We start from the raw sequence: 14654 nt of genomic DNA, 5'->3' as shown, positions 1-14654 counted from the left end.
TGGATTTTGTCCCTTTGTGGATTTACAGGCTGCTTTCAATCTTTCCCCTTATCATTTTTTGTATATCTTCAGTTGAGGGACTATTTTGTAATCCTGATGTAAGGATTGTATTGATATTATAGGGTCTGACATTCTGTTAAATATGAAAACTAGCCAGAGGTCTCAAATTAGCATCGTTTGTCAGGGGCTCACTCAGCATAGGAGTGATGATAGTATACGTTTGGCTACTAATGTGGTAAAGTACTCTCAGGGGATGGGACTGCTGAAGAAATACATAGGGCCCCGGAGGCAATGAAGGGGGCTGTACATTCAGTTAGCCGGAAAACACATCAATTTAAAGCCGTATGTGTGTTTTATCACAGGTCGGAGAAATTTGTAAAATGGGGTGCAAATCTTAACTCAGCAAGAGCATGCTGTCTTAACTGTGGATACTGTGATGCAGATAGTCTTCACACCTTCTACACCTGTCCTGCCCTTCAGGAGTTTTAGGAAGGGGTGACCCAATTGATGACTCTTGGCCTGGATTATGAAGTACAGCTCACTCCCACTGAGCTAATGCTCGGCTATCGAATGGAGCAGGATGCTGGGTTAAGGAGAATGTTGTCTATTCTCATAACTTCTGCCAGGCTTTGTATCGCAAGATCCTTGGTCTCAGTTGTTTCTCCGCAAGCTGTGGCCTGGTGGGGAATCATTCCACTAGTCTTTGGTTGGGAACAGCCTCTGGCTAGAACAAGGGGAGACCGCTCTCTTAAGGAGTTTGAAAATACCGGGAAGAGTTTTAATTGGGAAATTTAGAGTCCTCCTTTGTCAGCACTGTGATTTGTGTATTGTCTCAGGGTTCGCTATATTGTTATCACACAACTCCTGATAAAACTATTTTTCTTTTTTTTCCTTTGTAGTTATGCTTGCATATTCTGCACCTCTGTGTACCAGTGATTCGGGAAAAGGTTTTTTTACCCTCGGAAATTGTTTTTTTCTTTGTTGTTTGTAGGTGATCTGTTTAATTCTGAACCTAATAATGTTTTTTCAAAAAGTGGAAATATTTTTATTTACACAGAAATTCCTTGTCAAGCAGGCGCCTTTCCTTCCACCCAACTGTGTATTCCACTGATGGTGTTAATCAGTTCAGGATCCACAGTCCCTTGCTTAGCTTTGCAGATTCTGCTTGATAGTTGACATCTGTATTTAAAAACAAAATCTGATGCTGCCAGAAGAAAAACAATTGAATGGCCACTTAATTTGTCATTGTAAATCTGAACTCTTTCAACGTTATCTGGGGGTCCTATAGCACCACATGCACAAACCGAGTGTCAGTAAAGTGGGACTTATCCTGTGTTCTGTCATGAAGTGCTGCTTCCAGTTTTGAGAGTACTTGAAAGGACCATAAACCAGCATAACCAAGGAGTACAACTACTGCAGATGAGGGACTAACTCAATTTTTAGTTTCTTGCCACAATAGAGGTGTCAAAAGGAGGTAGAAAGGCGAAAGACTGCGTTATGACATGTGTAAGGAAATGCCTCCTTGGCATGGTTACCCCCTGACTTTTTGCCTTTGCTGATGCCAAGTTATGATTTGAAAGTGTGCTGAGGCCTGCTAACCAGGCCCCAGCACCAGTGTTCCTTCCCTAAACTGTACCTTTGTCTCCACAATTGGCACACCCTGGCATCCAGGTAAGTCCCTTGTAACTGGTAACTCTGGTACCAAGGGCCCTGATGCCAGGGAAGGTCTCTAAGGGCTGCAGCATATCTTATGCCACCCTGGGGACCACTCACTCAGCACATGCACACTGCTTGCCAGCTGGTGTGTGCTGGTGGGGAGAAAATGACTAAGTAGAAATGGAACTCCCCTCAGAGTGCCATGCCAACCTCACACTGCCTATGGCATGGATAAATCACCCCTCTAGCAGGCCTTACAGCCCTAAGGCAGGGTGTACTATACCACAGATTAGGGCATAGGTGCATGAGCACTATGCCCCTACAGTGTCTAAGCAAAACCTTAGACATTGTAAGTGCAGGGTAGCCATAAGAGTATATGGTCTGGGAGTCTGTCATACACGAACTCCACAGCACCATAATGGCTACACTGAAAACTGGGAAGTTTGGTATCAAACTTCTCAGCACAATAAATGCTCACTGATGCCAGTGTACATGTTATTGTGAAATACACCCAGAGTTCATCTTAGAGATCCCCCCTGAAAACATACCCGACTTCCAGTGTGGGCTGACTAGTTTTGCCAGCTTGCCACACACCAGACATGTTGCTGGCCGCATGGGGAGAGTGCCTTTGTCTCTCTGTGGCCAGTAACAAAGCCTGTACTGGGTGGAGATGCTTCACACCTCCCCTTGCAGGAACTGTAACACCTGGAGGTGAGCCTCAAAAGCTCACCCCCTTTGTTACAGCGCCACAGGGCATCCCAGCTAGTGGAGATGCCCGCCCCCACTGGCCACTGCCCCACTTTTGGCGGCCAGGCAGGAGGAAATAATGAAAAAAACAAGGAGTCGTCACTGGCCAGTCAGGACAACCCCTAAGGTGTCCTGAGCTGAGGTGACTCTGACTTTTAGAAATCCTCCATCTTGCAGGTGGAGGATTCCCCCAATAGGGTTAGGGATGTGCCCCCCTACCCTCAGGGAGGAGGCATAAAGAGGGTGTAGCCACCCTCCGGGCTAGTAGCCATTGGCTACTATCCCCCCAAACCTAAACACACCCCTAAATTGAGTATTTAGGGCCCCCCAGAACCTAGAAAGACAGATTCCTGCAACCTGAAGACGAAGAAGGTCTGCTGACCTGAAGCCCTGAAGAGAAGACGGAGACACCAACTGCTTTGGCCCCAGCCCTACCGTCCTGTCTCCCCCACTTCGAAAAAAACTGCAACAGCGATGCGTCCCCCAGGGTCCAACGACCTCTGAAGCCTCAGAGGACTACCCTGCATCTAAAAGGACCAAGAACTCCCGAGGACAGCGGCCCTGTTCCAAAGAAACTGCCGGAAGCGTGAGACTTTCCACTCTGCACCCGACGCCCCCGGCTCAACCTGCGGAAAACTAACTTTACAGGGAGGACTCCCTGGCGACTTCGAGCCCGTGAGTAGCCAGAGTTGACCCCCCCTGAGCCCCCACGGCGACGTCTGCAGAGGGAATCCATAGGCTCCTCCTGACCACGACTTCCTGTTTCAAGGAACCAGACACCTGGTAAAGACACTGCACCCGCAGCCCCCAGGACCTGAAGGATCCGACCTCCAGTGCAGGAGCGACCCCCAGGTGGCCCTCTCCCTTGCCCAGGTGGTGGCTACCCCAAGGAGGCCCCCCCCCCCCCTTGCCTTCCTGCTTCGCTGAAGAGACCCCTGGGTCTCCCGTTGAAACCTATTGCAAACCCTGTTTGCACTCTGCACCCGGCCGCCCCCGTGCCGCTGAGGGTGTACTTTTTGTGCCGACTTGTGTCCCCCCCGGTGCCCTACAAAACCCCCCTGGTCTGCCCTCAAAGACGTGGGTACTTACCTGCTGGCAGACTGGAACCGGGGCACCCCCTTCTCCATTGAAGCATGTGTGTTTTGGGCACCACTTTGACCTCTGCACCTAACCGGCCCTGAGCTGCTGGTGTAGTAACTTTGGGGTTGCCCTGAACCCCCAACGGTGGGCTACCTTGGACCCAACTTTGAACCCTGTGGGTGGTTTACTTACCTGCAAAACTAACAAACACTTACCTCCCCCAGGAACTGTTGAAAATTGCACTGTCTAGTTTTAAAATAGGTTATTGCCATTCTTGTGAAAACTGTACATGCTATTTTGCTAATTTAAAGTTCCTAAAGTACCTACGTGAAATACCTTTCATTTGAAGTATTACTTGTAAATCTTGAACCTGTGGTTCTTAAAATAAACTAAGAAAATATATTTTTCTATACAAAAACCTATTGGTCTGGAATTGAATGAGTGTGTGTTCCTCACTTATTGCCTGTGTGTGTACAACAAATGCTTAACACTACCCTCTGATAAGCCTACTGCTCGACCACACTACCACAAAATAGAGCATTAGAATGATCTCTTTTTGCCACTATCTTACCTCTAAGGGGAACCCTTGGACTCTGTGCATGCTATTTCTTACTTTGAAATAGTACATACAGAGCCAACTTCCCACAGGTGGTAATGAGGAAATCCGAGGAGGAGGACATGGGAGTGGGAGCACCAATAATGATTGTTGGATTGGGCGCAGGAGGTGCTAAAGACTGTGACAAATGGTATGTGTAAAGGTGTTTGAGTGTCTTGAAAGAACGTGCTGATTGAGGGAAGAAGTGAAGGTAAGGTGGCCTCTACTGTTGCACGTATCTCACACACACACACCAGCAATTTTGGGACTGTCTATGTAGGCTAGTGTTTTAGAGCAACAGTGTAGCCAATAGCAGAGAAGGCATCTTGATGGATGACTGCGGCTGATGTCACTCTGGTTATAGAGGACAGCTCTGACAGAGGATCAGAGACTTAGACAGCAGAGACTGAGACAGCATCTGAGGGATAGGACAATGGCGCAGACTCTGGGAGTGATTTTTCAGTTGGAGGAGTCCCGTTGGATAACTCCTTCCAGTAAACTGTGAGGGAGGTGATGAGGGCAGTCCTGTTGTCCCTTCGCAAGCACAGTCTATGCAACAGGGAAATAGTGGGTTAGCCCAACCCAGACAGCAGGTGAATGCGGGGGCAAGCACAGAGAGAGTGCTCTTTTGGGAGCTCCCCAATTTAGTTCAGCCCAGAATTCCACTGCCCAAATTGTATTGTGGAGACATCAAAATTATCTATCACAAAACAAACTGGTTTTGTAAGGCAGGCACCTGTGGTTTTGGTCCTGGGTTCGGCGGCTATATAGGGAAACATACTAAACCCAAACATTTCTGGAAACTAGACATCTGGGGGAGTCTACAGAGGTGTGACTTGTGTGGATTCCCCAAAGTTTTCTTACCCAGAATACCCTGCAAAGCTCAAATGTTGAATAAAAACTCTATTTTTCTTGCATTTCTGTCACACAAACTACAGGAATATGCTGCGATCCACAAAATTCCTACCACCCAGTGATTCCTCACCTGTCCTGATAAAAACACTACCCCACTTGAGTGCTTATACCTAGTGCCTGCATAAGGAATGGATCACCCCAGGGTCAACAGTTGCCTCATGTAAGTACCAACATTGACCGTTGTGTGATCTATTCCTGTCGCGGGCACTAGGCCTACCCACACAAGTGAGGTACCATTTTTATCGGGAGACTTGGGGGAAATGCTGGGTGGAAGGACATTTGTGGCTCCTCTAAGATTCCAGAACTTTCCGTCACCGAAATGTGAGGAAAAAGTGTTTTTGTGGCCACATTTTGAGGTTTGCAAAGGATTCTGGGCAACAGAACCTGATCAGAGCCCCCAGTTTCACCCCATCTTGGATTCCCCTAGGTGTCTAGTTTTCAAAACTGTGCAGGTTTGCTAGGTTTCCCTAGGTGCCTGCTGAGCTAGAGGCCAAAATCCACAGCTAGGCACTTTGCAAAAAACAGCTCTGTTTTCTTTGTCAAAATGTGATGTGTCCATGCTGTGTTTTGGGGCATTTCCTGTCGCGGGCACTAGGCCTACCCCTACAATTGAGGTATCATTTTTATCGGGAGACTTGGGGGAACGCTGGGTGGAATGAAATTTGTGGCTCCTCTCATATTCCAGAACTTTGTCACCGAAATGTGAGGAAAAAGTGTTTTTGTAGCCACATTTTGAGGTTTGCAAAGGATTCTGGGTAACAGAACCTGATCAGAGCCCCACAAGTCAGACCATCCTGGATTCCCTTAGGTGTCTAGTTTTAAAAAAAGTGCAGGTTTTGTAGGTTTCCCTAGGTGCCGGCTGAGCTAGAGGCCAAAATCTACAGCTAGGCACTTTGCAAAAAACACGTCAGATTTCAATGTAAAAATGTGATGTGTCCATGTTGCCTTTCCTGTCGCGTGCATTAGGCCTACCCACGCAAGTGAGAAACCATTTTTATCGGGAGACTTGGGGGAATACAGAATAGCAGAACAAGTGTTATTGCCCCCTATCTTTCTCTACGTTTTTTCCTTCCAAATTTAAGACAGTGTGTAAAAAAGACGTCTATTTGAGAAATGGCCTGTAATTCACATGTTAGTATGGGCACCCCGGAATTCAGAGATGGACAAATAACCACTGCTGCTCAATACCTTATCCTGTGCCCATTTTGGAAATACAAAGGTTTTCTTGATACCTATTTTTCACTCTTTATATTTCAGCAAATGAATTGCTGTATACCCGGTATAGAATGAAAACCCATTGCAAGGTGCAGCTCATTTATTGGCTCTGGGTACCTAGGGATCTTGATGAACCTACAAGCCATATATATCCCTGCAACCAGAAGAGTCCAGCACACGTAACGGTATATTGCTTTAAAAAAATCTGCCATTGCAGGAAAAAGTTACAGAGTAAAACGCGGAGAAAATTGGCTGTTTTTTTCAGCTCAATTTCAATATTTTTTTCAGCTGTTATTTTCTGTAGGAAAACCTTGTAGGATCTACACAAATGACCCCTTGCTGAATTCAGAATTTTGTCTACTTTTCAGAAATGCTTAGCTTTCCGGGATCCAGTATTGGTTTCACACCCATTCCTGTCACTAACTGGAAGGAGACTGAAAGCACCAAAAATAGTAAAAATGAGGTATGTCCCAGTAAAATGCCAAAATTGTGTTGAAAAATGTGGTTTTCTGATTCAAGTCTGCCTGCTCCTGAAAGCTGGGAAGATTGTGATTTTAGCACCACAAACCTTTTGTTGATGCCATTTTCAGGGGAAAAAACACAAGCCTTCTTCGGCAGCCCTTTTTTCCCATTTGTTTGAAAAAAACAAAATGTTATGTGTATTTTGGCTAATTTCTTGGTCTCCTCCAGGGGAACCCAGAAACTCTGGTTACCTTTAGAATCCCTCTGATGTTGGAAAAAAAGGACGCAAATTTGGCGTGGATAGCTTATGTGGACAAAAGGTTATGAAGGCCTAAGCGCGAACTACCCCAAATAGCCAAAAAAGGCTCAGCACTGGGGGGGGGAGCCCAGCAGCTAAGAGGTTAAATATCCTCCTTAGTGGTCAAATCAGATTTCAAATTACAATTAAAAAAATTCCACTTTTAGAAAGATGGCATTTTGTGCCTTAACTGTTTGGTGCCTGCAGTCTGCTCCTGGGTCACATGACAAGGTGTTGCTGGAAGTTGGACAGGCGCACAATAGAGGGATTAGGTGTGTCTGGATGGGCCATCAACTGGCAGGATGGTGGGGCAGAGCTGGGCACAGGCCTACTTGCAACTGAATAGGCTGTGCCCTGTCTTCACAAAAAGGACTTGGCATCACTGCATTGTTCATGCAGACATCCTGAAAGCCAGGACAAGGGAGATGGGAAACCTCAAGGACTTCAAAAGGAATTCTCTACAAATGTCCCCTACTCTACTTCAAAGTGGGCACCAGGTATAAATATTGGACCCTCAGACCAAACTGTACCATACACTTCTGGGCCTGTGGATGCTACAGAAGGAGGACAGTTGTGCTGCCAGATGAACTACCACTCAGCTGCCCTACTTCTCAGCTGCTATCTTGCCTGCTGCTTTGGTTGATGAGAAGGACGACTGGATCAGCATCCTTCATTCCTGGTTGAAGTGACTCCAATGGTCAGAAAACTCACCTTCAGTTTTGAGCTAAAGGGGCATATGTTCCAGAGGCTCCTTGCAACTGCTGTGCCAGCCTGCTGATTGGACCTGCCTAAGCCTTGCTGGCCGCTCCAGGAGTGAGCTTGTGAACCCCAAGACGTGCCCCTCAGATCCTGGACCCTGGGGGTGGCCTCAGTTGAGTTCCTCTACAAAGAAAACAAGGAATCCAGAAGTTTTGGGCTCTTCGCTCGCGAACGGGCCCATTCATACCAAGAGCTTGCTGCTCGCCAAAGCGAACCAGACTCTTTGCACCACAGTGATTCCCAACGACTCCTGGCAATGCAAGATCTGCACTTCGTGCTACAGAATCAACAGCTCTTTGTGACCGCATGGCCTCTTCCACAGCAAATGGTACTCTTTGAGCTGGACTTCAAAGGTAACTCTTTCTCTGGACTAACCTGGTTTGTGTGTCCAGCTCATGCTCATCGTGATGAGCCTGAAAATGTGACTTTTACCCGGTCTCACACGACCAAATAACCGCAAGTGCAGCCTGGTACTTTTAGGCACTTTTATTACCTGATACCTTTTTGTTGTTTAGTCTCAAATAATTTACTAAATTTTACACTAAGTTTCAATATGGTGTGAGACATTATGTTGTGTTTTCACTTCATGAATGTTTGAAGAGCTGCATAAATACATTATACATTGCCTCTATTGTAAGCCTGACTGCTTCTGTGCCAAGCTATCAGAGGGTTAAGCACAGGCTAACTTTGGGTTTGCTTGGGACTTCACTCAAGCAGAAACTGTCGCTGTTGTTTGAGCAGGTTTCGACCCACCTCAACAAGTAACCCAAATTCCGACACCTAGGTGATGGGCCTCCATAACTAGGGCAAACTAACAATCTTTGTCCAACCTTGATTTATAACCGACTGGCCTCAGAACACATGGTCATCATCCTTTGAGCTCATTGATTTACACCACATTTTTATCACCTAATCTTAGGAAAGAATCATAATTTTAGAGACCCTGATTATACTCTCAATTCTAAACATTTTGGTGTAATTTTAATCCTTGCATTGTTCCTTTCTAACTAAATTGGTTTGGGAATTTTAACCACTTTATTTATTAAGTGTAATGTTGCTTTGGTGCTGCTGTCCATTTATCATAAGCAATATTATCAATGGAGACCCTTGATGCTGGCCAAGCAACAAAGAGCAATAGCCAGGGATTCCAGACAGAAACCTACTAGGAGTCCGATATTGCAACATTTTGGGCACTTTGCGACTGCTGTTGTCAAACGTTGAGGCTTCTCATCTCCAAAGCTTGATCTCTCAAATTTAACTGTAAGGAAAATGTTTTTTTTATACTTACTGTGTAAACAGACAAAAAAAATGCAGAACTGGTTCATGCCATGTGTACCCTGGAGCATATACCATATGCTCCAATCTATATTGCCCAAGCAGCAAAAATGATGCACATGACTTTGAGCTGATTTTTTGCACCAAGCAAGTTTCTCTAATGTCATCTCAGATATGGTTTGACATCCTGCTCCTCTTCTGATAGACTCACTGCTTACAGAAATAATCCTGCAGCTCTAAATGCATGACTATGATGGGATTGTGACTGAATTTTTCATATAACAAATATCTGTGAGCAGAATCCCTTGTAAGGCGTAGGAACTCTAAATAACAGGATTGAGAATCAGAAAAAACAGTATTTTCAGGCATGAACCATTTGGGCATATTTAGAAATGATGATTTGAATATTCTCATGTTCTGAATTTTTAAACTTAGCCACTAGGACATACCCCCTTCCTTAAACGGGATATCCTTCATAATTACCTGGGTTCATCCACTGTAGATACACTTGAAAGGCTCTCTGAGTCTTTGGACATTCCATTCCTTGTGGTCTTCAGTATGGCTGCATCTTTGGGCGGATTCAATTCAATATTAGTAGATTTCTGAATCATGCCATTCATCTTTACTGACTGCTTCAGACATTGATCCAGGTTCAGCTCAGCAACCTGAAATAAGGAAAACGTAGGAGACAAATTACGTTTGTGGATATGAGAGACAGCAGAAATCAGGATAGCCAGTTAAAGTACATCAGTGAGACACATTAGCCACATTATGTGACCCTCTGTAATGGCAATGATAGCTATTTAAACAACGTTATCTGTTGTGCACATGTTATGAGAGTGCAGCACTTCCTCCACAGTGAACTGAAAACACTCTGAAATGCTAAGTCCCCACCCTAGGAATGCAGCTGAGAGCCAGTAGCTTGCACTGCTTCCCATATCATTCTGCCATGAAGTCTACAGAATGGTCTCACTCTATTTCTCAGTAAGTGCTTAGTATTGTCTCCATATGTTGCAGCTAATGTAATTGAAGGTAGGCAGACCAAATCAAATGTAAACCTTTTTAAAACTATTCTAACTAGTTTTATACTTTTCTTAGATGTTGCTTTGTGTGCTCATTAGAAAAAAGGCAGTGTAGAACAGAGACAAATATTTTCTTTGTATATTGAATGCTGCCATTCAGACGAACTATGCTTCTTTGGTTTCATCCCTCTGTCAACCACATAGAGAGAGAATGTTTATTTTCTTAGTTAATTCAAACCATTAAAAAAATTCCTTCAACATAAAATAATTTAGCAGAACAATATTAATGCACTAAGACATATATATTACATAAAAATTATAAAACTGAAAAAAGTTAAATATATTCTACAAATTTGATTTGCTCCTACTCAATTCTGATTGCTGGAACAAGACTTCATATCGGTCTGGCTGGGTAACCCATGATGTTACCTAAGAACCTTCCTTTCTTTGATGTATTCAACCGCGGTAGATGGTTTTTGTTTCTACATATGCCTTCCCTATCACTGGCTGGTTTTGGCAGATGTAATTTTAGTGGAAAAAATGTCAATAAATCGAACCAATCTAATATTCAATATGGTGTTTCATGGATTGAATGCTTCAGTTAGTGCATGTCTACAGGATCTGATCCCTAAGCCATTTAGTTCTTTTTTCAGTAAGTCTCTCCTTTCAACAGCCAGGGCTGGGCAAATGCAGACCACTTTCCCCAATTTTCTTCTGCCAGATGACAAAGGTGGCACTCGAGGGCGCCCGCTCGTGGCCCCTTCATCCATTTTGGCATGAGGTCTAGTGTTGGAACTTCACCCAGCCGGAGCCTTAGAACGCGTTGATTGATTTTCCGTGTGTAAGGGGCAGCCATAAGTGGTGATTCTTTGAGTATTTTATATGAGTTAAGAATCAACCAGCCATGCGACCTTTTAGCCAGAGCCTCCCTGTCTTCTAGCCAGCTATGTAGTTTACTTGAGTTATTCACCACTGTTAAAAGCCGGCATGGGGAGCGACTGGTCCCATGCATCACCTAAGTTCAAAAGACTTGTACTCTTTTCCAGATACCTTTTGTAGTTGCTATTCCCTCTTTCTAAAATCATTTCCTGCCAGACTAGATTGCTTAAAAAGACCCTTTTTGAGCGCAGGTCAGTTTGTAACAGCATTTGATATATGCCACAGGACGGGCCAGCGACTGCTTAGCAAACATAAATTCTACTCTGACCTCGGCATGCCTTGGTAACCGAAAGACACGCTTCGGTGTCTTTATCAGAAGCTTATCCAGGAGAACTACCTCCATCCCCCTTATTATTTCAGCCCCACAGGAGAGAGCTGGCAGTAATTTTGCTCTCATTATGGCAGTCAATGGATCAGAAGCTTATCCTGGAGAACTACCTCCATCCCCCTCATTATTTCAGCCCCACAGGAGAGAGCTGGCAGTAATTTTGCTCTCATTATGGCATTCAATGGATTCAGGGCATGGCCACAGATTGAATTAGAGAGCTTGCAAAAGGCGTATGCAAGTGCCTGCACCTTGTTTTTTATTGCTTCTTTTTGTAGCGCATAGTTGCACCTGGCATCAACCACAACTCCTAGGTATCTGTAGGAGCTTACTTCCTCCAAAGTCTTTCCATTCAGGTACCATTTACGCTGGCTAGTGGGTCTGCGATTTAGTGTTATCATTTTAGTTTTATTATGGTTGATTTATAATTCATTCATTCTCGCAAACTATGTTTGTTTAGTAGTTTTTGCATGCCTATTCTGGTGTTACTAATTAGTAATAGGTCATCTGCATATAACATATTAGATAGTTGCCAGCCACCCAGAGAGGGGGAATGGGATGATTCATCATTTAACTTGGCCGACATATCTGCTATATACAGGTTAAAGAGTGTTGGGACCAGTATGCAGTCTTGTATAACACCAACTGTTGTTTTAACCGCCCTTGATAGGTGTGAGCCTCCCCCCAGTTTTACCTTTACCCATGTATCCAAATAAATCATTTCAATAGCATTTAAAATAGTAATTGGTAGCCCCCAAAGCTGTAGTTTGGCCCATAGTTTGCCACATGGGACACATTCGAAGGCTGATTGCTTTTGCTCTGTTGGTAATCAGTCCCAGTGCCATAAGGTTCGTTAACGTTCCTTGATGCTTGGTGAAGCTGCTTTGATTTAATGGTAGAATGTTTTTATCTGCAATCCAAGACTCTAAGTGGTTTAACACACAAGATGAGAAATACTTGAGGTCCACATCTAAGAGAGCGATAAGTCTGTAATTGCTTGGGGAAGCCGCATTCCCTCCTTTGTAGATGGGGTGAATTATTGAGCCTCTCCAGGTTGCAGGGACAATACCTGTTGTGAGCACACAGTTGAACATTGCAGCCAAGAAATTGGCCCATCTTTCGGTTTCCTGTTTAAACAGTGCCTGTGGTAAACCATTTGGTCCTGGTGCACAATCAGTTCGCAACTACCCAATGATTTTTATTAATTCTGATACTGACATCTTCAGGCTTTCTGAAGCATCCGGTTCATGGTTTTTGGTAAACCCATGCGTTAGTGGCTCTTCTTTGGTGGTCAACTCCTTTAAATGCGACTTTAAATTACACACACACGCTTCCTCTGTTATATTTGCATTATTAGCTGCCTTTGGACCCTTCCTTATCCATTGTATTAATGATTTTCCAGTATCTTTTGGGGTCAGATGTTTTGGACGCAAAGTGCAGTTTGGCCCAAAACGTCTCCTGCTGGTGTTTTTTATAGGACCATAGATAGTTCCCTTTTAAGTAAATTCCTTTGCTCTCACAAGGCGGGCAATAATGATCCATTGTCTGGGAATTTACGCATTTGCCCTAGTAGTTTACCTACAGCTGCTTTCCTTCGGCGGACTGACTGCGGTAGATGTAAATCTTTTTGATAATTCAATCATACTCCCTTTCTTGTGTTTCCTGAGAAGTCTTTGTTTATAACAGTGGCAAAGTACTCCCAGACTGGTGTCAATTTTGCCCACTCGTGGCCATTGATTCTAACCTTAGTAGAGCCCCTTCTGCTTGGCTTTCAATAGTATTGGATGACCATTTAAGTTGTTTTAGATTTTCAGTGCCAAACGCCCCTTCGAGGGCTACCGCTTTCTCTGGCTTATGTGGTGGTGAACGAATCCCAATTACCTGCGGCTTATGATCACTTTCCATGCGGTCCAAAATGCAGAGATCACTCACTAATGTATACAGGGCAGGAGTTACCAGTGTGTAGTCAAGGTGAGAGACCGTTTTCCCAGAGGATCTTGTCCACGCTGGGGGGATGTAGGACAGCTTCCGGCCATTTAGCACAAAGAGGCCTACAGCTTCACAGGTGCATATAAAACTCTCACCTAACTTGTCTTTCCTGCTTTTTATTGGTAAAGATTGGGTGGGCACCATAGCCACTGTTTGAGTATGCTCTTCACCAGGATTGTGGAATAGGTAGAGATTGAAATCACCTTAAATTAGCCAGTATGCTGATTGCACTGTACTTTTCATCTTTATCAGATGGTTTAATAACTTCTTTGCTTCAAATGTTTTGTTTTTTGGATTAATATATATATATATATATATTGACAAGGATCAGTGGTCCCTGTGTATTCTTTCCCCATCCATCAAGCCTGACTAGGTGAAAGGGTAGATATTCCTCCTTGTGCTCTGAGATCTTTGCTAGGATGCTCGTGCTAATATATATCGCTAGGCCTCCCTTCGACTGGCCAGACCTGTTGGTTTTTGTGGCTGGACTGAGATATTCTATAAATCATATTAATGGTATTGATTCCATCGCCCAGGACTCCTGTAGGATTATAATATCAAAAGCACTAAAAAAACGTTGTTACTGCTGGATCCTCCATCTTTGCCCGCAGGCCACCTATGTTCCAAGAGCAGATGTTCAATACGCCTTGTGGGGATTGTTCTTCAGGTATTCAGCTGTTGCCCATTGCTCCTGGGGATGTGCCGTCACTACCCATTCCCTTCCATGGTTGGATCTCTGACCTAAAACTAGTCTTTTCCTCCCTTTTTCGTTCCATATTTAAACTTTCAACGGAGTCTTGGGTTGCCTTCTCTCGCTAATCATTTCTTCAGTGTCTCCGCTGTGAAGAATGGCTGTGCTTGCTCCATGCAGGGCAGACTACGTGCCTTTAGGCATTTCTAGATGTTGAGATTCTAGTAGCGGGGTGGATATTGTTCGCCTTTATAGATGACCATCTCAATACCCCAGGTTTTCAAAAAGTCCCTTGTCTCCATAATGTGTTTGGGTAGCACTAGCTCTGCAAAGATAGCAAGTGTTGGGTCCGTGTGTTGGCTGCCTCTTGCTTGAATAAATTTGATTGTAGCAATGTCATCCGAAGCCACATACTGTAGGTCTGGAAGTGCTTTTATGAGTCTTAAAATAGTAGAGCGATTTGAACATCTGTGGGGGACCGTGAGGTGAATTCCGTAATCCGAAGCAGCTAGTAAATTGGTTTGTTGTTTTTTGTACCTGTTTGAGAGGACTGCTTTTGCTCTAAATGCTTGTTTTGTTCCTTGTAGCCCATTTCACCCAGCCTGGTGCCATGGTCAGTCCTCTTACTGCTTAAGTTTAACTGTGATAGTTGGCTGAATTGTCCATGCATAGTGGGTGTTGACTTT

General features: G+C 44.4%; 1 protein-coding gene across 5 annotated transcripts in view; it reads right to left on the bottom strand.

Moving 5' to 3' along the window:
- REXO5 (RNA exonuclease 5) overlaps positions 1-14654 on the bottom strand; it is a 567496-nt gene that overhangs the window by 217682 nt on the left and 335160 nt on the right. For all 5 annotated transcript variants that reach the window (XM_069210276.1, XM_069210273.1, XM_069210274.1 and 2 more), the window contains one exon: positions 9486-9667. In XM_069210276.1, coding sequence (XP_069066377.1) covers positions 9486-9667 — 182 coding nt within the window. The remainder of the gene's footprint in view (positions 1-9485; positions 9668-14654) is intronic.

The sequence above is a fragment of the Pleurodeles waltl genome, chromosome 10 (assembly GCF_031143425.1).
Source record: "Pleurodeles waltl isolate 20211129_DDA chromosome 10, aPleWal1.hap1.20221129, whole genome shotgun sequence".
Lineage (NCBI taxonomy): Eukaryota > Metazoa > Chordata > Amphibia > Caudata > Salamandridae > Pleurodeles > Pleurodeles waltl.
This window is presented reverse-complemented; position numbering and strand designations above follow the sequence as displayed.